The following is a 24,808-nucleotide window of genomic DNA, read 5'->3' as shown; positions in this document are numbered from 1 at the left end:
CAGTTTAAAGTGGTTACTCAAGCTGATATATACATACTGTTGCATTTTACATCATAAGAAATAATATATTAACCACGGCAATGAATGATAGCTAATGCTAATTCTTGTTATTAGTATCTTAATGAGGAATGAAGAAAATTACTAACACATAATTTAGAAGACAGACCTAAGAGTTACAAACTGTGCACAGCAAAACAACAACAACAACAACTACGCCTCAGTCCCAAACAAATTGTGCACAGTAATCAGCTCAAATCATTTTTGCAATCATCTAGGACTAATCTCTACACAGTTGATGAACATATCAAGGTCATAATGAAAGGTTTCTGAAACTTGGCAGCTTCATGTTAATCCTGCTTCTTTACGGAGAGACCCAACTGCATTCCTACAGATACCAGGGTCTCAAGTGATCTTGCACTATTTTCCAAGAGATCCTCGTCTATCTTTATGGAATCCTGTACGTTTCCACAGATCAGATGCCATGCAAATCACTAAACAACAGCAGAATAGTAGTTTCATAAAACAAAATATTTCCATATTTTTGCTTACTACTCCCTCGAAGGAATGCCGCCTCCAAATGTACAACTAGATTGGACGCAACTGACAAAAAAGAGGGAAGGGAAGGGAAGGGAAGGGTGATGAATTCTATGTATAGGTACACAAAATATGTAATGTGGAGTGAACATTGTAAGTGTTATCAAAGGCGAAAAGCGCAAAAAAGCTCTAAGGTCTATTGGGGCTTTAAGCGCAAAGCGAAAATAAAGCATGGGCTTTAATGAAAAAAGGCGCAACTGGAGAAAAAGTAAAAATATGTATATGTAATCCAAGACCAATAATTATAAGCATAAATAACAAATATATGGACAAAGAAATTAAAAAAAAATTACGACAAAGTGAAATATCAATTGCTTAGTGTTGCCTTTTCAGGATCACACTCATTGGCAAGGAAAAGTATGCCTTAGAGCCTTGATGCGACACTGAAGCGCTCGCAAAGCGAGGCGAATCGCTCAACATGTTTTGAGCCTCGCTTCAGGGTTTAAGCGCACCTTTGACAACACTGCACTAAGCTGGCTAATCTTATGAGGCAAGTAATTCACCATCAATACCTAAAACGTTTTTGGTAATTACTGTAAACAAATGCCAGCTTCTGTTGAATGTTCTCGTTTTTAATCTTGTCTAATCTTGTGACCACACATCCATCATAGTATCCGTATCTTCGCAACACTGACTTTCGAGGCCCAACATTTATGCCTGTTTAACATTATTGGACTTACAACTGTTCTATAAACTTGTGTTTTACTTTGGCAGGCATCCATCTATCCCATAACAACTCTGGACACACTTCAGCATCCTATTTTGATTCTTTGTGTAATATCTTCATCTACCATACCATTCTTCTGGAGCATCGCGTCTAGATATATTAAATGTTTGCATTTACACCACAAACCCATCTAATCTCACATCAACTTCACCCTTATGTTGGCTAAACTTGAGCGCATATATTCAGTCTTACTTTCACTTATCTTAAAACACTTTCTTTTAGAGTGCTTCTCCATAACTCATGCTTTTGGTTGACAGTGTCGTTAGTTTTTTCAATTAGCACAATATCGTAAGCATATAGCATACAACATATGACCTCATCCTGTATGGTATTAGTTAGCTCATCGATAACTAGTTTAAGCAAGTAAGGGCTCAGTTCTGATCCCTGGTGTAAGATCACGGTTACTGAAAAATATTGTGTCTCCAACTGTGATCCCACACTAGTGATGGCTCCTTTTATACATATCCTTTATGGAAACACAAAATATATATTAGTGGAATTTTTTTTTATAACACGTGAAACTGAAATAGATGTTTCAAAAAATGCACTGTTTATTACAATGAACCAAATATTCCTCTAATGCATATTCACAAAATTATTCAGTGATTTATCATCGTTACAATCCACATATTATAATCCATGTATAAGTTGTTTGTGAACCAAATCACCCTAAATTACTAGACACTTATTGGAATACAAGGCGCGTATATAGTCGTATGTTATAGCTTAAAGTTAACCCATGTAGTTCTACACGAGGATGATCAGAAATATTTACCCATAGAAGAGTCCAGAGAGTCTTAAATTACCAGAGACGCTAGACAGGATTCCAAGTAGAACCTACTCTCTCTCTCCCTCTTTTTCTTTTCCTTTTTGTTTTTCTTGCAGCAGTCACCTATAAACCTCATATATCTTCGAAACGCCACACCAACTTATACCAGTTACAAGTTATGGAATTTTTCCTTCTTTCTTCATATTATTGAAAATTATGGATCTATTAGTCATTGTTAGATCCCACACCCGTTGGGGATTTAAAAATGAGTCTCCTTATATGTTCTTCGGAAATCCTCACCTCAGGAGCTAGCATTTGGGGTTGAGATAGGTTCAAGATCCATTTTTATCGGTCATTAATTCAATATGATAAAAACATAATACCATCCAATAAGCAATGCTATCTCGTAGAGGTATTATTCTATACTGACTAAACTAAATTAGAACCTAAGCAGCTGGACAGTTTATTTATTTTCATACATCTATAATTTCATGCTCACAAGACCAAAGTGGTGTTGTGTTAAGAGACAAACTGATCTCCATATCTTCTACTTGCAAAATAGATTACTCACATAGGTTTTATAAATCCTAGTGGCAGTTTATAAACTCTTTAAACCCATATTTCCTATGACGACAACTCTTTGGTTCAAGCCAAATCGTTCAACTTAGTGGTGGCCCAATAGATAGAAAAAACGGTTACCCATCCATATTATCCATTAAAAATGGGTTGGATAATGAACTTTTTAAAAATGGGTCAAATATGGATAAGATCCATATTATCCACTTAAAAAATGGATAACCAATGGGTTTAACTTTTACATATGCAAGGACTCAAATTGGGGGTTCCTCAAGTTTAAGAGACTAAGAATTTCCCCAAAATTGATCATATTCAAAAAGCCATGGATAATATGGATATCCATATTATCCGCCGGTAAACCCATCTTCTCCCATATTAAATATGGGTTGGGTCGGATAATTTATCCGTTTTTGCATTACCCATTTTCGACCTACCCATATCCGACCGACCCGCCCATTTGCCACCTCTAATTCAACTAAACATACATGTTGAACGTCAAGAACATGCATTGAGATATCACCAGGATTGTCCGTGCCCAAAATGAGCCCACTAGAGGGGCAGATGTTACTCTACCAGGACATAAACACTTGGTATATTTTCTATGCTGGCAGAATACTTAAGTCTTTTTGATATAAAAGAAAAAGTGTATTACCTTAACACGAAGGGGTCGTTTGATAGGAGGTATAAGAATAGTGCTGAGTATTAGTAATGCTGGGATTAGTTATGCTGCCATTAGTTATGCTGAGAATATTTCTTATCCATTGTTTAGTTTGGTGTATTAAAGCATTGCATAATTTCTACAAAAATTGGTTGTTTACAAAAATACCCTCCACATTCTTTAACTTTGTACACTATTTTTTCCATGGCCAAACCGTACAGCGAGAAGAAAGAGCAGCGTTGTTTCTATAAAATATAGCAGGAAGTATTTGGAATAGGTTTCGAGGGATTTGAGGGGAAATTATGTCTTTAATGTTTATGCAAATATTAAAACCCCTTGCATTGCTAATACCATGGTTTGCTATGTATTAGTTATACATGGGGCAATACCAAATAGGATGTATAACTAATACAAGTATTAATTATCTTGTATTAGTTATACATAGGTTGAAAAAATATACCAAACAAGGGATTAGTAATGCACGAAGCTAATGCTTGCATTATTTTTTCTAATACCTCCTACCAAACGACCCCTAAAAGCATGCCACAATATGATTTATATATACTCAAGTAATAGTAACATATGGGGATGTAAAGGTACTTGAGCAATGTTTCACATAACCAACAAAACCAAGGTTACAATAAAAGCGATTATCACTTGAGGATTTCGAAAGGGAAGGGCAAAGCATTTGAAAAAACTTCAGATGATAAAAAACAAGCTTAAACATCATGAAATCGGGCGGACTAGAATAGTTCTACAGCAAGATTTCACAATGTAGCTTGCAAAATAGAATTTTCCAAGTCATTTTCAAGTAGAAAAAAATGCTTGTGCACCTACCTTTTCAAAGACACAAATTACAGTACTTCCACCAAAAGAAAAATATCCAAACTGCAACCATGAAAAAGGAATATGAATTAGACATCAAACAGGATAATTTAATTATAAGGCAGCAAAAGTCCCACGTCATAAGTACTGTACCTCATCCCCTTTCTTAACATAGTCACCCTCCTTTCTGGAGAAATTAATGCTGCCAACCATTGTTGCTCCAATTGCAACAAATGCAACCTGCAGTCAATTAAGCAAAGCTTCTTTCACCAAATTGAGCATAATAAGACACAGTAAAGGCATAGAGTTCTGGCGGAGGCTAAGGCAGCATGGCTAGGGTTGAAGTGGTGTATTTCACAGGGCTTCCAAAACATCTCCCTTGAATGTGACTCTATGGTAGTAATCAATATGATTAAAGGGAACACAAGATTAGCGTGGTAAATGAAGGATACTATTTTGGATACTAAACAACTACTTCAACAAGTAAATTTTGAGGTCCAATATTGTTTTCAAGAGGCTGATCAAGTAGCAGATGCTCTTGCTAAATGGGGCATTGAGGAGAATGAATCCATTTACCTCAATCCTAGAGATCTGCCCAGGTGTGCAGCTGGACCCTATTTGATGGACAAGGCCGAAATGGCTTCAATAAGGCATAAGCAAAGGATGAACATGCTGTCTTAAGTTTTTGTTTTTGTCGCAGGTTTGTTTTGGAGAAATCTGATGTATAAGGGTACTATCTTGCACAGGATAATAGGAGTGTTTATAACTTGGATTATGAATCTTTGTACTTGTATATGGCCCTGGTTGTGATTACAGGGATCTTTTGTTGAACAGGGGCTAGGTTGATGCCCTTCTCTGTTACGCTGTAATTTTTTGGTGATTAATATAAGGACTACACCTCCTAATGGCGTAAATTGTATTTAAAAAAAAGGGGCATAGAGCTCGATATCTTAGCCAACAATCTGGCAAAAGCAGTGGTTCAGAATGCTGACTCAACTTAGAAGGGGTATTATCAATTAAGCATTATATCAAGTATCGTTAGAGCTACTATAGACAGAAAAGGGAAGGAATGAAACTTTAGCGCGAAGATTAATTCAACACCTTAGAGACTAACACGTTAATGACTCAAAAATAGCCTCAAGGAGACGATAGAGTGTCGAGTTATTCTCATGTGGAGAGTTTCTAAAAAGACTAGCTAAATTTATCTAAAAGGAAATTCAAAATAGGAGTCACACAAACAAAGTGGCCTATGAATCTGATAACTGTATCGATGAGATTGTGACTAGATCCCTTGCTTCGAATCAAAAACGGCCTAACGAGAGAAATGTTGAAAGATAATGATCAAAAACCTCTTACTGATAAAGAAGAGGATAGATGTATCTTCTGAATATTCAGATATTTATTATGTCCACTTCGGTTGGATATTTCAAAGAAATCTAGGTAAAAAAACAAGCATTCATCTTATTGACAGCAGTATCAGAATTAATTACTTTTAACTAGCATGGCTGATAAAGGATAGCGGGACAATATTAACAAAGCAGTACACAACTTTTTCAAGAAAGAAAGATTATGTGTAAAACTGGAGTCAACTGCATAAAATGACATACCTTCCCGAAGTATTCTGTGGAAATTATAGCCACAACCCTCTTATTCTCTGTGAAAACATTGCAGTATTTGCTATTCACAGCAATAGGATTCACCTAGAAAAAAAGAAAAAGGGGAGTGAGGTGAGTGGAACAACATGAACCATTTAGGATTAAAAACTACTCTGATAAAGAAGCAGCAATTCGCTGCCAAGATAAGCTACATTTAAGGAAGCAATATATTTTACATACCGTATATAGGCATCCAGGTATTTCAATAAATTTCTCAATAGTTCCAGAGACAGGAAAGTGGAAACGATGATAATCCTGCAGTTATTTGGTATAGCATATCCAAAAAGTGTAAATCAGAATAGAACAGTGGAAATTTACTTAACCAAAAATATTTTAATATTGAGAAATCTTAACAGAAATATTCAATAGTGAGAAATAGCTCTGTGAGAAAGCACGGGAGAAAATATATTATTGATATTAGATGATAAATACAATACAAGAGGTCCCTATTTATAGCTATACACTACAAGGAGATATTACTCCTCTTCCAATGTGGGACAAGACTACACTATACATATCTATAAACTAACACTCCCCTCAAGCCGGTGCATACACATCATATGTACCGAACTTGTTACACATGTAACTAATACGAGAACCAGTAAGAGACTTAGTGAAAATATCTGCTAGTTGATCATTCGACTTTACAAACTTTGTAACAATATCTCCTGAAAGTATTTTTTCTCCGACAAAGTGACAGTCGATCTCAATGTGTTTAGTCCTCTCATGGAACACCAGATTTGACGCAATATGAAGAGCAGCTCGGTTATCACACACTAGTTCCATCTTGCTGATTTCTCCGAACTTTAACTCCTTGAGCAACTGCTTGACCCAAACTAACTCACACGTCGCCATAGCCATGGCCCGATATTCGGCTTCGGCGCTAGATCGAGCAACTACATTCTGTTTCTTGCTCTTCCACGAGACCAAATTACCTCCTACTAGAACACAATATCCAGACGTAGAACGTCTATCAAAAGGTGATCCTGCCCAATCAGCATCTGTGTACCCAACAATCTGCTCGTGGCCTCGATCCTCGAATAGTAATCCTTTGCCTGGAGCTGACTTTATATACCGAAGAATGCGAACAACTGCATCCCAGTGACTATCACAGGGAGAATCCATAAACTGACTTACAACACTCACCGGAAAAGAAATGTCAGGTCTAGTCACTGTGAGGTAACTCAATTTGCCAACCAACCTCCTATATCTCATATCTCGTAGGGTCTCTAAGAGGCTCCCCTTGTCCAGGCAGAAGCTTAGCATTCGGATCCATAGGAGAGTCAATAGGTCTGCAACCCATCATTCCAGTCTCCTCAAGAATGTTTAAGACATACTTCCGCTGTGAAATAACAATACCTGAGCTAGACTGAACGACCTCAGTACCTAGAAAATACTTCAATCTACCCAGATCCTTAGTATGGAAGTGCTGAAAGAGATGTTGCTTTAGATTAGTAATACCATCCTGATCATTACCAGTAATAACAATATCATCAACATAAACCACTAGATAAATACACAGATTAGGAGCAGAATGCCGATAAAACACAGAGTGATCAGCCTCACTACGAGTCATGCCGAACTCCTGAATAATTGTGCTGAACTTACCAAACCAAGCTCGAGGGGACTGTTTCAAACCATATAGTGACCTGCGCAATCTGCACACACAACCATTAAACTCCCCTGAGCAACAAAACCAGGTGGTTGCTCCATATAAACTTCTTCCTCAAGATCACCGTGGAGAAAAGCATTCTTAATGTCTAACTGATAAAGAGGCCAATGACGTACAACAGCCATGGACAAAAAGAGACGAACAGATGCTACTTTAGCCACGGGAGAGAAAGTATCACTATAATCAAGCCCAAAAATCTGAGTATATCCTTTTGCAACAAGACGAGCCTTAAGCCGATCAACCTGGCCATCCGGGCCGACTTTGACTGCATAAACCCAACGACAACCAACAGTAGACTTACCTGCAGGAAGAGGAACAAGCTCCCAAGTGTCACTCGCATGTAAAGCAGACATCTCGTCAATCATAGCATGTCGCCATCCTGGATGAGATAGTGCCTCACCTGTAGACTTAGGGATAGAAACAGTGGACAAAGAAGATATAAAAGCATAATGTGGTGACGACAGACGATGATAACTTAAACCGACATAGTGGGGATTAGGATTAAGTGTGGATCGTACACCTTTGCGGAGTGCAATTGGTTGACTAAGAGCAGACAAGTCTGCAGTAGGTGCAGAATCTAATGCGAGGCGAGAATCACCTAGGCCTGATGCTGGATGTGGACGACGATGATAAGTCAAGAGTGGTGGAGCTGCAGAAGGTTAAACTGGAGCTATAGGTAGTGGAGCTACAACCGGAGCTGTAGGTGGTGGAACTGGAGCTATAGGTGGTAGAGCTACAACTGGAGCTATAGGTGGTGGAGCTACAACTGGAGCTGTAGGTGGTGGAACTAGAGTGACTGAATCTCCAAAAGATGAAACTGGTAGTACCTCAGAAATATCTAAGTGATGACCTGAACCTGTGAAGTATGATTGGGTTTCAAAGAAGGTAACATCAGCGGACATAAGGTACCGCTGGAGGTCAGGAGAGTAGCATCGATACCCCTTTTGTGTTCTCGAGAAACCCAGAAATACGCACTTAAGAGCACGAGGAGCTAACTTATCTGTTCCTGGAGTAAGGTTATGGACAAAACAAGTGCTTCCAAAGATACGGGGTGGAAGAGAGAACAAAGGTAAGTGGGGAAACATGACAGAGAATGGAACTTGGTTCTGGATAGCTGAAGATGGCATACGATTAATAAGATAGCAAGATGTAAGAACTGCATCCCCCCAAAAACGCAACGGAGCATGAGATTGTATGAGTAGGGTACAAGCAGTTTCAATAAGATGTTTATTCTTTCTTTCAGCTACCCCATTTTGTTGAGATGTGTACGGACAAGATGTTTGATGAATAATCCCATGAGATTTCATAAACTGCTGAAATGAGGAAGACATACTCTTGGGCATTATCACTACGAAATGTGCGAATAAAAACCCCAAATTGATTTTGAATTTCAGCGTGGAAGGTCTGGAAAATAGAAAACAGCTCAGATCGATTTTTTATCAAAAATATCCAAGTGCACCTGGAATTATCATCAATGAAACTGACAAAGTAGCGGAATCCCAAGGTGGAACTGACCCGACTAGGACCCCAAACATCTGAATGGACTAAAGTAAAAGGTGACTTTGCTCGATTATCAAGACGCCGAGGGAAATGGGAGCGGGTATGCTTACCGAGCTGACATGACTCACACTCTAGAGCTGATAAGTGAGATAAACCAGATACCATTTTCTGAAGTTTTGACAAACTGGGATGTCCCAACCGTTTATGTAATAAATCTGGTGAATCAGGAACATGACAAGTTGTAAAAGGAAGACAAGATGTGAGTCCATGTGATTTAGCAAGGATAAGGTAATAAAGTCCGTTTGATTCACGCCCGGTACCAATGATCCGCCCCGTACTGCGTTCCTGTATAAAAACATGGTCATCAAGAAATAAAACAGCGCATTTAAGTGATTTGGCTAAGCGACTAACAGCTATGAGATTAAAAGGACTATTGGGAACATAAATGACTGAATCTAAAGGTAAGGAAGGAAGTGGGCTTGCTTGACCTATTGCAGTTGCCATGGTTTGAGACTCATTGGCCATTGTGACTTTTGGAAGAGATTGAGAATACGAAATAGTAGTGAAAAGAGATTTGTTACCAGAAATACAATCTAATACACCTGAATCAATGACCCAAGACTCAGAGGATGAAGATTGGGAGAAACAAGTCACGCTATTACCTGTTTGAACAACAGAAGCTATCTCAGAAGACGTCTGCTTACATGCTTTATACTGAAGGAACTCAATATACTCTGCTAAAGAAACCATCCGACTATTTAAAGCATCGGTTCCCATGTCGCTACAATTTGTAGTAGTAGGGTTAACTTGAAATAGTGGAAATAAGTAACTCCTGTGAGAAAACTGAAGAAATAGCTTGAAAAACACTGTTTACAGCAGGAAAACAGAACATTGTTCTGTGCCGGAAACACTGTATCTCGCCGGAAAATTTCAAAATTGTCGGAATTTGTTGTAACCAGGATGGATAGACTCGGAATTCCTTTGCGAGCAAGCTGTCATGAAGAAATGTTTTCAAACAATGGCCAGAAAGGTCACTGTTCACGCCGGAAAAATATAAAAGTTGTCGGAATTTGATTTGAATTAGATGGGTCGGCTCGGAATTTTGAGGAGAGCACACTGTCCTGAAGAAGCTTCGCGAAAAAATGGCCGGAAAGTGGTCGGAACCCTCGCCGGAAAAGTTGTTGCTGGCGCGTGGAGGAGCGTGGCGGCTTTTCTGACGGATAAAATTTCAGGGGTTGGTAGTCTGAGGGTGATCTACCTCGTGGTGGTGTTGGTTTTAGCACAACACCGACAGAAAGTGACTTTCACTTAGACAGGCCTTAGGTCACCGGAAAAATTGCACGATGACTAAGTTCTTTCTTCCCGGTTAACGCTGGAATGACGCACAGCGATCTTTTCTCACTAATGCTCTGATACCATGTGAGAAAGCATGAGAAAAAATATATTATTGATATTAGATGATAAATACAATACAAGAGATCCCTATTTATAGCTATACACTACAATGTGGGACAAGACTACACTATACATATCTATAAACTAACAAGCTCCAACAAGGAAGAAGGTTCACAACAATTCTACCTGTGGTGCCAAGCGAAATATCACTAGAGCTCCATTGATAAATGCGCTGGAACATGCTTCATTCCCCAGAAGACCTTGGATGGAAAACTTTCGACCCTGAGGTAATCCATAAGATACCAAGGCAGTTTGCATCACAATGAAAATAAGTAGAAGCTTTGAAACTTCTAAGATTTCGCTATAGGACAAAATGATTTGGCATTTCTGTCATGGACATTACAATTCACAACACACGCCAAAAATCGAAAAAAGAAAAGCAAAATAAAGCAATTCAGACAAATGTGAACAAGGGTTATAAAGTTTCTGTCATGTGGTAAAAAGTTGAAATATTTTGTTTTACATTGAACTACCGGATAGGATCCGCAAATAATCTGCAGTAAGTGATCTTTATAGATATCATGAGAAACAGCAGAATATTTACAAGCAATAATGAAAAACAAACATTTGTTTACAATAAATTGGATTTACCTTGATCCAAAATCTTATACTATCAGCAACACTGTTGAATACCATCAGACGGCAATCAGCAGCACATACAGCAATATCATCACGTTCTTTAAAAGCAATAGGTCTTGCACCAGGCTTCAACTCTCTTATGAAAAATTCGTTGAATGTCTGGAAACCAAATTTACGAGACCATTAAGCAATGATGCGCAATGATAGTTCAAACTTTATAAAAAATTACAAGATCAGATAATTATAAGAACAATAATCAAATACAAATAAGGTGCATTGGATTGATCAAGATACAATGCATCCTAGTGACAAGTAATCGTCCTCACTGACTTCTACTCAATCTTCTTCTACATGTAATACCAAATTGAAGCATATGCAAGCAACAGACCAAATTAAATTCATTCTTTTCATAATTCATAACACTGCCAGTATCAGTTCATTCTCTTGCAATCAGTCCAAAGACCTAGTTGGAAAATTACCTTTTTCTTTGTTTTTCTTTTTGAGAGCAAGTAAAGTCCTATTTCTAGATAATGGGAAAGCTTCGATTTACAAGAAGCATACCAAATTTAATTGAAGAAAGAAAGAATCTCTTTCAAATGAAATCCCAAGTTGCTTGATGCTGTTGGCGTACCTTAAATTGCTCCAGTGGATACTTGACTTCATCCATATTTATTTGACCCTAAAACAGAATTATTGAAGTCAATCACAGTTCACAAGAATAAGATAACTTTCTGTGTACTGCAAAAGAGACCAAGTCGAAAGACACTATACATAGATATTGCCAGGAATTATGGAAATGATAACAAATTCAAGCACGAAACATGTTCAGCATAGAGTAGCTACGCTGTCAAATCACCAAACAAATGATTTCATCTTCAGCATCTGGAAATTGGGACTTCAAGATGATAATGAGGATAAAAGAATTACTTCTCCCATTTCAGCTCAAAGAACTGTTCAGTCTCTGGCCTTACGCTCCAGTTTTCACTCTCACAGTAGTCTTAGTTTAGACATAAAGGGATCAGGAGTATAATTCAAATCTTACAGTACTTTATAGAGAAGTAGGCCCAAGAATAGAGTTTAAAAGTTGTATCTTGGATAAATCTAGAATTTTTACTAGGAAAACTTTGGTCCTATTTGACAATTGAATTCTTCTGCAATGATTACATACTAGGATTCCACACTTCAAAAGATCTTTTATGATCTATGTTGCTCGGACTCGGGTGCGAGTATCCGGTGCAAGTGCGGATCTAAAGGTCGTTGGATTCTTCATCACATAAATTTTAGGATTCAGGGATATGGATTCGAGTGCAGATACGGGTGATGGGATACAACCAATAAATATATATTACGACATATAGAGTATATATCTCAATTAATTAAAGCTACTGAACTAAAAATTATAATATTTAATTCCTTATAAACACTTAATATTTTATTCATAAGATATATCGTGTAATAGCAAAGCATTCACACACTTTATATAACTATATGTATATATATTACATAAACCCAAAAATCAAACCAAATACCCAATCAAGCTATACTTCTCGGCTGTAGATGTAGTCAAAGCACCCGAGGTAAGTTGACCAAATCTGGAGTTGTTATGCATTTCTAACTTGATTGTATAGTGTAATATCAAAAGTAATTAAGTGTTGAAGCAGACTTCTTCCGATATGAGGAAGATGGACAATATTTCATAATAAAAGGTGGACAATATTTCATAATAAAAGGTAAGGGTCCTTAAGGATAGAGGGGATAGCTTTTTGTACATAACACATGGAAGGAAAGTTGCATTTAATCAAAGGACATAGCTTTTATCATTCAAATCTCTTCCAAGGCACCTACAGTTTATTGCAACAGTAGCAGAGTGTAAAAATGGGGAAAGCAAAAGGATAATTATTTATATTCTCCAAGACATTATAGCAAAATAGTTATATTGAAGAAAAGTACAGAATCTAGCGGCAGTTGGCTTAGGCTAGCTGGTGAATCTACTACGATGAAAGAAGAATAATGTATAAGCAGAACTAATTATGACATCATAATTAACTAGGAAGAATACCTTAAAAAATTCAATGAAGTTAGGTATTTCTTTAGCAGATTCAGCAGAATCCATTTTCTTGCCCTGTTTTTCAGAGAGGCTCCGCAAGATTTCTTTTGCGCCTGTGCTAAAGTTAAAATGGTAACGATCAGCAACAAGAATCCACAGCAGAAAAAAATGGGGGACACAATTTATACACTCTCTCGACCTCCGTTCCACTTTATGTAAACTTATTTGCTTTTCGAGATTCAAACTATGTAAACTTTGACCAACATTTTGAAATGCATTTTTTCAGCATATTGACATGAGAAAGAATTGCAACTTAGAGCATTTTTCATATAGTTTTTGAATATCTAAATTTTAACTTTAAAATATCGAGTTAATGTAATCCAATTTAACTTCAAAGATTAGTCAAATGACTCTCGAAAGCGAAAAAGTTCACATAAACTGGAACGGAGGGAATACTAGATACTCACTGTACATTTCTCAAGTTGATAGTATCTGATAAAGGAAAAATATGAAAGATAGATAGGATGATGGGAGAGTTCTGTATTATGAAACCAGCATCAGCTAGATATATCTTTTTTTTCCAGGATAAAGAGCACTTGTGGCCCATGCTACATTGATAGTTTTGACTTACACGTAAAGCAATGTCTTACTCAAAATTTGCTAGAACTAGTTCGGTGGCCCGTGTTATCCTTACTTGCGCTTCCCGACCTCATTTATCCAGAAGTGGAACTTTTGGCTCATTTTTTAATATAACCGTTAAGAATGAACAAGAACAATTAAATCTGATTTAAATCTAGGGCAATTTATTAATTCAGCATACAACAGGAAAATAAAATAAATCTGGATTTTTGAAAATTTTAACACATTTAAAATAGTCTTTTGCATGAACAAACAGAATAAATAAGCAAAAAAGAAAGGAAAAACTAATATGCATAAAGTGAAAAATAAAGTGGAAAGAAATAAAAAGAAAACACATGAAAAAGGGAAAAAATTAAAACCTCAACGGCTCAACCCAATCTTCTCTCTTGAACAAGTGAGGCTTCCTCAGTTGGTAAAGCACCTCCACCCACGACCGTTAGGTCCTGGGTTTGAGTCACGCTGGAGGGGAAGTGTGGAAACACTATAGATCCTCTTTTTTTAATTAAAAAAAAATAAAAAAAAATCTTCTCGCCTGTGCTGCTCATCCCTATCCTCAACAACCCACTACCTGGACTTAATTTAGATGCAACTTTCATGTCCCCTGATTTACACAGGTTGAATGGGTGTAATACGAGTACGACTTACAAGTATCTAGCGCAGATCCTTCAAACACTAAAACTAGCTAACATTTAGCATACTCCATTGCGTACTTATAGCACCCCAACTGAATATGTAGCATCTGTATCCCCAAATACAATTAAGATTCCTTATCCACCCTAGCCCTTCCCCTTCCTCCCTCAACAAGCTCCTCCACCATCCATTAACCCGACCCTCCGTCCTCTCAAAACCCCGACTCATCCTTCCCTAGCCAGACTCCCCAAATCACCCTTATTACCCCGTTGATGACAGAAAAAGCGAAGCTTGTTCTTATGAGTTTGCTTTCTGTTTGTTCTTCTTCTGATTTTCCACTATGAGAGTTACCAAATACCCCTGATTTTTAACAGATTGAGATACGTATATTAAAAATGGACTAGAACCATTGTATTATTAAAATTGAAGTCTAAAGAGCTACTTTGAGTACATGGGCCAAAAACCGAAACTAATCTATATCATAAGGGCAAACTAGATGGATATCAGGATGTTCATATATAGGCTTACATATAGAAGAAGTGTATATATACAAAAACTGTGCACAATTGAGGATCCTTTGATAACTGATTAAGTCAAAAGCATACCATTATCCATAAGGCCAAGGCCAAATTTAGACTGATAGATAGCCCTCATTGACAAGACAATCTTCCGATCAATTATTTCCTCCACTAGCCTTTTCTTTCTGCGATCATAAACCTAACAAGTGCAGGATGCAACATCAGAGGACAAAAGCATGTTCTAATTCCCATCCCACTCTGCTCAGAAATTACACATAAGGCTAAAAGAAAGAGAGAACGATTGAAAAAAAAAACATCCAGTTGCCCGAAGTTACGGGGTCATTTTGCCGAGTTGTTCTTTATGAGTTTTACAGGGATGCAGGAAATGAACATGGGGAAATAGGTGAGCCCTCGGAGTGTGTTGGTAACTATTTTCAAGAAAAATAAAATGAGAAGATTCAAAGGAAGGCGAGTCTCAAAGGAAGAAATCATATAAGATCCTCGGACAATTCAAAGTAATTACTTTCGCCAGCAGTGGGATCATACGCACTTCAGAATTCATAACAGAACCCTAAATTGATAAACAGTGTGAAAATTACAAATACAAAGGTCCGAGAGGCTTGCAAAAGAACTTGTAAGAAGACAAGGCAAGTAAAGCACGCATCAATGTCTTAGATCCTTCTCCCAGTTTCTATAGAAAAAAGGTTGCTTCTTCCATATATGCATACCAGAAAGGTGAGAGACATTATCGTTGAGGGGTGGAGTGAGTACAAGAGCATACCAAGATATGTGATGCACTTGAACCAGACCTTAAACCGATATCATAAGTTGAGAAATGGGCCCATTCACTCAGTTTGAACATCCATCTACACAGAATTATTCAAGTATGCGAACTTCAACATTTCATAATAAAATCAGCAGAATTTCAAAAAAAAAAATTAATAATAATCAAGACAGAAGTAATTTTATTAGGAATAATTAGAACTCAGAACTGTTGCTTAGTTCTCACCCACTTGAAGCCTCCTTCTCAGTCAGGAAACCTCCTGTCATAACCTGATTCCCAGTCCCCTCATCAAAACACAAGGTCATATGAATCATGCTGTTCAACCCATCTGAAACTTCAAGAACTTGGCCACATACTGGACAGCAATTGATTAGTGGTTCCCTGCAAGAGAAGAACATTGAGTCTACAGGAGAATAGAAGACCATGAAGCCAATGACAGAAGTATTTATATCTGCCAGAAAAGAAAAATAATTCAATGCAAGTAATTGCAGATGTCATGTATCTTCACTTTGAGGTGAAGAACTCTGGACAAAAGTTTAGGAATGTCCAAAAGAAGATATTGACAAGATGACATCAAATTGAAAAGTTGAAATTACAAGGAGGTTTCTAATCATCCCTATATAAATTGTTCGATGTGTCTCTAACTTCTACCCACTCCTCATGTACATTGTTAAGGATATAATTGGTTTCTCGTTAACAATGTTTCAGGCTACATACCACCATATAAAAGGTTTAAACGACAACTGTGTTTTCACATGATAGAGCATGATATAAGAAGTAATCTCTTTTAAGATAAAGTCAAGTCAAGGAAAAGGCACACGTAGGAACTTTTTGCTTTCATCCATTTTATTCCTTACTAACTACCTTCAGTTTACTTCAAGTGAAGCATCTAGATTTATCATACATCATGAAGTTCAGTACTTCATCAGAATGTTCTCTTCTCTTTAAAGAAGGGAGCCTTGTGCTTCTATTTTGTGATGATTGCTAATAGTTTTCACTCTAAGCATATATTTATTGGGATGTTATCCTTAAGAAATGAAGAGCCTTGTGCACCTAATTCATGATGATGCCTCACATTTTTCTTTCTGCAGAAGACACTATTTATAATTTTGAATAAACCCTTGCAAAGACACTATGGAAACTTCATATATAGCAATTTAACTTTTCTCCCCAATTTTTTAGCCAGACAACCACGAATTAACAAATGGAAATCATTTGAAGTTTGCATATGGTATTAGGTCTAGAGAATAGCTCTGTTTTGCTCTGGTATTGATCTTTTTCTGTTTCTTTTTCCTTCCTTTAATGAACATAATAGCTTTACTAAAAGATTGTCACACACGTTTTTTTCTTTTTCCTTGCTTTAATGAACATAATAGCTTTACTAAAAGATTGTCACACACGTTTTTTTCTCACAGATTGTCACACACACGCATAGCGGGAGCTTAGTGCACAGGGCTGCCCTTTTTTATTGTCACGCACGTTGATGCCAAGATTACCAAGATGGAATGGGGGGTTTACTTTTTGTATCACTCAGTATGTACAAGCAGGTACTTATGCCCATTTTGCTATATCAATAAAATCCTCAAAACTTATGAGAAAGTAGAATTAGACGTACATATATTGAACATTAAATTCTCGATTTTTGATCTGAAAGAGTTGTTACGTTTGAAGTTTTCACAAGTTCAAATGCGACCTTCTAGGTCTTGGGAAGTTTTCTAAATCCTGTAACTCGTTTCGTAAGGTGTTAAGGCGTGTTTACCACCTTTGGCTTTAGTTAACACAGACAGCGGCAGTGTGAACTTTAAGCACAACATTTAAGGAAAAATGCAAGAACTTTCAAAATAGAGTTGCATAATACAACCCCAACTGGCAAGTGCCTTTGGTTCAATGGTCCACTTTGCTTGCCCCAGAGTAGCTAAGAATTCAAATAAATAAAAGAACTCATGTAGATGCTGCAGTTCATTAAATTTGAGCATTGAAGGGAGTACTACAAAAAGAAGTCACAATTAATTCCAGGCAGGCAAATTTTACGAGGCCTTACTTTTCATGCTGTATAGCCAGAAGGGTGGCTAGCTCATCCAAGCAGACAACACCATCCCCATTTCTGTCAGCTTGTTTGAATAGCTCCTCTTTCTGACAAACAGAATAAAAACTCCTAAGCTATGGAGTCTTCACAAAAAATATATGATGTGCCTTGGTTTTAATAATTACAAAAATTGTATCTAGAATTCTTAGCTGGTTTAGGTGCTATTCAAAATGCATTTATATTATGTTGAGAAAAGGTCATTATTGAAATAACAATATGAATAGGATGTGATCTGAATGAGAAATCAAGTCCAATAACATGTTGCATGAGAGGATCTATAAAAACTACAGTATGAGCTTAAGATACTCTACAGATGTGAACCTTCTCAGCTGCCAGCTTATTTCCAAACGCAGCAATCAAATCAGAGAACTCAGCCAATGACAGCTCTCCATCTTCATTATAGTCCTGCAAAGAGCAACAAATCTCTAATAACTAATTCATAAGTCATCTCATTACAAAATAATAATAACTTAATGACAACAGAGAAGCAAAACTGAGATTGTGTATATTATTACAAACTGAAAAAATCATTCACATATTGTAACCAGATGACCGTTACTTTCCCTTTACTTTATCTTTTTGACTAATAGCAAGAAAGGAGTGCATTAATGGATGTTCCACATTGAACTACACAAAGAAAAACGATTACTTTCTGTAGAGATAAATGGATGGAATTTTTGGATACTTAATGATAACTTCAGTAAAATTGAGCATGTCTTGGTGTGATATGCAATAGGATGATCTTGATAAGAAAAAGGAAAGAGAAAAGATTGAAACAGTTCGTTTTGAATTATCAAGAAACTAGAAAGAAAAGATTGAACAAGGGACACGCCTATATAGGTGAGACAGAGCTTCTAGCCAGCTTATACTGCAAATTGTTCTTCAGAAGGATCCACTAAGAGAACACTTTCATCTAGAATGACGGCATAGGTAAAATTTTCACATACCACTATAGATAAGATGCGCCGAACAAAGCTTTTCTCTGTGTCAACAGGGTCCTGCCAATAAAATTTAATCGCATATTTGGAATCATAGCCGGTAGCAACCTACTATAAGCAATTAAAAGTAGATGCTCCCCAGTGAATACGAACCTCGATGCAACATGAAATAGATATACGGCCAACAGTTGATAAGGATGATGGGTCTAACAAGTCAAAAACCTCAGTATCAGAACTGGAATCCTGCAAGATACATTATTCACTTAGCATTGGGCTAAGAGTTGATCTGAAATGGAGACGGAAAACCTAATTTCATGATTAGGGACTTGACCACACTAAGCAATCCAAATTTGGACTTACTATTCAGCAGACATAGATTAACCACGAAAAATGTGGGATACATCTGGAAGCATAGTATCATTTAAGTAGATCCCTCTGACAACAGAATAACTTTCTCCAAGTAGAGGAAAGGTGCAAATATTGCAAACTAAGGAATGCAGCTCCAAACACTACATCAACATTTTTGACAAGCCAACGGGTTTCTGTTAATCTTTACGAGTAAAAACTTCTAAAATCATCATTTTACGAAACTACACCGTTCTCGATATTAACATCCTTCTTCTTGCATTGGTAGACATCCTACTTCGCCTTATCCAAACGCTTGATGAAAGTAACTGCTGTTTGAAGTGGTGACTTTTAAAATGCTACTAAATCCAAGCATAGTGAAGGCCATGTTGCTTCCATCTTTGGATTTTTTGGTCAAGCGAATTGCTTTAAACAAATTTTTTCAAATTCCTAGGATCAACAAAGACCACCTTTTGTCCACCTCGCATCATAGCTAACATTAAATAGGCAAATACACAATTGATAAAGGGCACAATCATAAAGAAGCTTAGATCAGTAAACCTTATTGGAAAGGATGATTCAAAATCATTGTTAAGTGAGTATAACTTGAGGAACGTGTTCTTAACAAGTGGATTTGGCATCTCTTTGACAGATGTTTTAGTCTTCTCTTTGACATGACCCTTTTAAGCAAAAATAAAATGAAGAACAGAAATGTCATTCTGTCAAAACTGTAACTCAAAATAGATGATTATTACAAACAAGAAAAACCCAAACTTGCACGGTTACATTACAAACAATTATTCCGTAGTTGGCAACATAAGCATGACATAAGTGCCACTTGTTGCAGATATTTTGTTTCAATCACAAAAGCAACTCACCTGAGAAAGAAATTCAAGTAGATCTATCTCACAGTAACCAATCAGATTGTTCTTGGAAAGCCTGTTGGTCTGTAACATGGATTAAATAAATCAGTGGTGAGTAATTTTTGAGGATTTTCTCTTTCTATTATATTGTTTTCTCTTTTCATAATGACTCGTAGGATAAAACCATTATTGGCATTTCAAAGTACAACATAATGCAAAGATGAAAATTAAACAACAATATCTTCCTCGTGAGGTCTCAAGGAACAGGATTGGGAACAAAAAATCAACAAAGAGCTTTCTGCTTCCAAACATATCAAGATAAAGGAGAGGCTTAATCTTTCCTCTGAGAACTGTATATAAAATCCCAGGAAGCTATAGGGCTACATAATTCATGGATGATTCGGTAAGATAGAAAGCATATATCCTAATTCATGTTTTTACCGATAACTTTCTCAACATGAGTCCATGATGATCGGAAATTTTCAAACTCCTCAATTCAACTTCTTGAGACCTAACATGGTCAAATATGAAATATATAATTATTGAGGATGCTCTTTGATGCATTGCAGCACCTAGGTTGGACATCCAACACTAGGTTTAGCTTTTATTACTTAATGAGGTATATTGTATTATACAAAGTTTTTCACCATCAAGGAAATGCAAACCACAAGAGATAAATTTCACAGCCATCAGTACTACGCACCTCAAAAACAGATATTCTTGCAATATGGGCTCCATGTCTTTCCAAAAGAAGCTTTTTTTCCTATAGGAATTAAGATTGAATAATATCACCAAAAGCTCATGACAGAAATAGCTCATAAATTATTGTTAAAGAAAAACTAAAGAAGGTCAAAAATAGCTTCTAGAACTTGTCATTATCCTCTCTAGAATTTGGGTGTGTTAGAAATATACTAAGTGTCCCATCAGGTGGATACGAGCATCAAAAGGGCTTACAAAAATTGGGCTATTCACACATAGCTTTCACATTGCCTGAAAGTTTTTGGTTGGATGCTTAAATTCTTAACCAATTTCATTATGAGCTCCATTGTAGAATTCAGACCTAACAATTAAGCACATGGCATCACAATAAACTTTGATAAGCTTGTAGTTTCACCTTTAATTTCAATTTCACATGTGAACCCTAGCACATATGGAAAGTTGATAGAGATATACAATGTCCCACCCACATCAGATGTAGTTCGAGAGGAGGTAGACATGCTTCCAAAAGAACTCATAGAGATCTTGGGCTATTCACTCATTTCTTAAGATTTTACCTGAATGATCAGGTTTTCTCACAGAGAGCATAACCAAGAATAAAACACCCTAATGCAATGAGATGGATCAACCAAGATTAGTGTGTACAAGAAGATCAGAATAAAAATCCCCAGGATTGCAGGGTCAGTGCATGCCCAACTGTAACTTGCATAACTAGACATCAGTTATCATGCCTTACTTAGCTTGACAAACAAACGGTAAGTTAAGCATAGAAAGATCACTCAACGCCTACCCACAAGGAAAATTTGCATGTACAAGGACCAGAAATCTATATTTCTATAATCGCCATAAACATCTTAAATAAGTACGTGTGTTTAATCAATGTGGGAAAGCAACAATAATTGTGGCCTAAAGGGTTTTAACTTTTATCTGCTATGTGTGCATACTATGGATTGATCACATTAAAGATATTAAAAGGAAAGAGAATATGGGATTTCATTGTAAATATATTTAAAAAATACAGTGTTTACTCACTGAGTTCCAGGTCGGCTTGTCAGTTCTGCAAAGAAATAAAAAACAAAAAAGAAAAAAAAATCATAATCACTAATTTGTGGTGTAAAAGAAAGGAAACTGAGCACAACTATGCCTTTTTTTCTTTGTCCTACATTATGAATGATTGGAGAAATGTGTCATTGACATCTCCTAGGCATGAATCTGTATGTCTTCTTCCAATTCTTAATACAGTAAACATGCAGTAGCAGATTGATAAGAATACCAAATAACAAGGAGATGGAGTACTTCTCTGCATATCATACTTGGCATATTATCATTTTCTGAAGAAATACTGATCCAAAGCAAGAAATATTCCAAAAGATAACACGAATATTAGAGAATGTATAAATTGTGTTACAGAACTATACAGCACATCAAGCGAATAACGCTCTGAACTGTTGTAAGATAGCATGCACAAGTTCGCCAGTTGCAATTCCAAATGAAACTTCACTTTTCATGTATGTTACTATCAGTGCATTTCGAAGTATCCCAGGCACTAAGAACCTAGTCAAAGTTCTAGCTCTTTTTAATTTAAACAGTTGTCTGGGTCCAACAAAATAAGACCCATAGGTAAACTCAAAATTTCTACATAACTAACATGCTCACATCTCAAAAGCAGTTTTGTCGAACAAAAGTATGTCATAACTGAACTAGTTCATACTATTTGTTTTTTATCTTGTAAACTAGAATAGGTAAAAGCTAGTTTCGTTTTTCACAAATTATCCTCAACTTGTTCAAATAATTCAAAACAATCTTTGATTACTGTACCCACACCCAACATACTGAGCAAAAAATATCATATGCAACCCCCCGCCCACACACACAGAGTCAGCTATAACTTTGGAAGTGGCAGAAGTGAATTCTCCAAATATTTATATGCAAAATACATGTTTGTATCTGTGTGTGTGTACTGGGAACATTGTTCAAGACACAAATTCGATTCCAAGCAACTGTCTGCAGGCACAGGTACTTAACTGATCAGACACATGAGTGCGAAAAGTTTGTTCACCAAGAGAAATACAGACTAGCCATTTGTCCTTGAATTTCATCTCTGCCTGAAACAAAGTAACCACAACTTCATCCATAAGTTTCCAAAACTTAATAGACACAATAGGTATAATATTTACCAGATTGTGTACAAAAAGTTTGGAAACTTTGCGAGCTACATTCTGCATCTTTCAAAACTAACATAAACATCCATATTGGCACACAAAACATTAACATATAAGTATTCCATCTATGAGAGTAAGTGTAAGGTTTTGTAAAAGTCACTGGAATTAGTAAGAGAAAGCTACAGCTACACTGTGTCTTTCAAAAATCTAAATATTACGTGCATACATAGGTATTTAATCTACAAATTTGTAAGTAACACTCTAGAAATAGAAAAATTACATTCTGTATATGTTTACCCGAAAAACGGATTGAGTTGAATTTATACGTAGTTCTAAGGATACGTAATATAAATTGATACAAATCGTGAAAAATATTTAAATGAATATCGAAATTAGTTATAAAAGAAATGGATGCAAACCGAATGAACTAGTTAGCTTAAGCCTTCAAGTTTTATCACCTCCAAATTGAATGAAGAACGACTGATAGAAAAAATAATATGACTAGAAAAGAAGGTAATATTTGCTCTCTTTTCTCTATATCTCAGAATGAATGTGTGTCTGAATCAATCCGTCCTATTACAAATGATAACCACTCTTAATATAGTGGGGGAATCCCATTTTGGACATAATTAAAATTACATAGTGGGGATCCCATGATAGATTAATTAATTAGTTTTTTCTTGATTCAAGCCGTGATTTCCGCCGAGATTCTCTCCCCAAATGCGGCTATAACGGCTTTTTCGACCTTGGCTCGATCTCGATCTTGGCCGATCTCAGTATTGATCGGTCTCGAGCTCGTTCTTGACTCGATCTCGATATTGATCGTTCTCTGGGGCTCGAGCTCGACAACCTATCTTCGTATCATGACTCGATATTATAATGATGAACCTTGGACAATCATGTTCCAATCTCGATTAGTCATACGAAGGGCAGACTCGGTTTTGACCGTATACAGTATCTATTCAAAACTTCTATATAAGTAAACGTATTACATTTGCCAAAATTTGCATAATTTTTTGCAAAAGTTGTACTATAAATTAGTTATCTTTTCAAACTTTAAATATAAGTATAAAATATAAATATGTATTCACACGCAAGACATGCATATACGTATTACATTTACTAGATTATGTAAAAAAAAAATGCAAATTCGTAGAGATTAGTTGCAGAAAGTCACATTCTCATTCTTTTCAAAACTTTTAACAAAACGCGTAAATACGAATTCGCACGACCGACATGCCCATATACGCGTTACATTTACCATTCTGTGCAGAAAATTCAACAAATATTTGTAGGAATCAGCTACAGAAAGTCAAACTCTGTATCTTTTCAAAACTTACGCCTAGATACGAATTCACACGCACAACGTACACATATGCGTATTACGTTTACCAGAGTGAGTAAGAAAAATTAATTTTTTTTAGAAATTATGTAGAGAAACTGAGAAAGTACACTGATGATCCGGATGAGAGCGATGCCAGCAAAATCTTCCTCCTTTAGGATTTTAGAGGTGTGAGAATGTGAGCCAGTGGTGTGAGCACGACTACGGCGACGGAAATGGTGACTGTGCAGGTGAAGCCGTCGACCGAGTCTTCTCATCCGCGACGGTTTCGAGCCGCCGTCGGCGGAATCACCGGAGGAGGAATCCGATTTCGAGCTTCCGTGACCCATTCGATGTGCCTCAGGAATTGCCTAATGGAGACGATTGAAAAAGTAGTTAAACAAACGGAAATATAAGAATATGAAAAGATTGCTGAATTGGGTGAATATTGCGAGCATAGTATATTAGTACATTAATGGTGAAAACTTTGACTAAGACCACTGCCTTTTATCGATTTGGAGCTGGTGGAAAAGCTGACGTGGACTTGTCTTTTTCCACTTTGGCTCTCATTGCCAATTGGCTACATTATGGGTTTTGTTTCTTTTTTTTTTCTTTTTCCTTCTTTGGCTTTACTTCTATTGACTATTGCCAAGCGGAATATCTTTTATTTTTTAAAAGTATTATTCGAGCTTCTTTTTAGATTATTTTACTGGAGAAATTATAATTTAATGTTAATGCATGTGCAGAA

At 36.6% G+C, this 24,808-nt stretch overlaps 1 protein-coding gene across 1 annotated transcript; it reads right to left on the bottom strand.

Moving 5' to 3' along the window:
- Positions 1-44: 44 nt before the first annotated feature.
- On the bottom strand, positions 45-24,535 carry LOC104113736 (phosphatidylserine decarboxylase proenzyme 2-like). The gene is made up of 21 exons (XM_070177814.1): positions 24,192-24,535; positions 22,603-22,682; positions 21,610-21,634; positions 20,564-20,623; positions 19,876-19,944; positions 18,806-18,895; positions 18,662-18,712; positions 18,036-18,119; positions 17,670-17,761; positions 15,854-16,009; positions 15,626-15,710; positions 14,932-15,043; positions 13,070-13,170; positions 11,642-11,689; positions 11,023-11,169; positions 10,558-10,653; positions 5,985-6,059; positions 5,757-5,849; positions 4,303-4,389; positions 4,162-4,212; positions 45-455 (listed from the first exon to the last, which is right to left on the bottom strand). Exons 1-21 carry the CDS (start codon positions 24,408-24,410, stop codon positions 348-350), a joined length of 1,929 nt encoding a protein of 642 aa, XP_070033915.1. The 5' UTR covers positions 24,411-24,535; the 3' UTR covers positions 45-347.
- Positions 24,536-24,808: the final 273 nt, after the last annotated feature.

The sequence above is a fragment of the Nicotiana tomentosiformis genome, chromosome 1, assembly GCF_000390325.3.
Source record: "Nicotiana tomentosiformis chromosome 1, ASM39032v3, whole genome shotgun sequence".
NCBI classification, from domain to species: domain Eukaryota; kingdom Viridiplantae; phylum Streptophyta; class Magnoliopsida; order Solanales; family Solanaceae; genus Nicotiana; species Nicotiana tomentosiformis.
The sequence above is the reverse complement of the archived record's forward strand: the minus strand, read 5'-3'. Positions and strand labels throughout refer to the sequence as shown.

Bases quoted from the DNA above. Each gene is read 5' to 3' on its own strand.
- LOC104113736 (XM_070177814.1), bottom strand. From the start codon at position 24,410: ATGGGTCACGGAAGCTCGAAATCGGATTCCTCCTCCGGTGATTCCGCC. The intron at 16,010-17,669 runs GTAAGGCCTCGT...CTTCTCTTGCAG, and splicing joins CTGGCTATACAGCATGAAAA to GGAACCACTAATCAATTGCT. The intron at 456-4,161 runs GTAGGTGCACAA...GGAAACGTACAG, and splicing joins TAATTTGTGTCTTTGAAAAG to GATTCCATAAAGATAGACGA.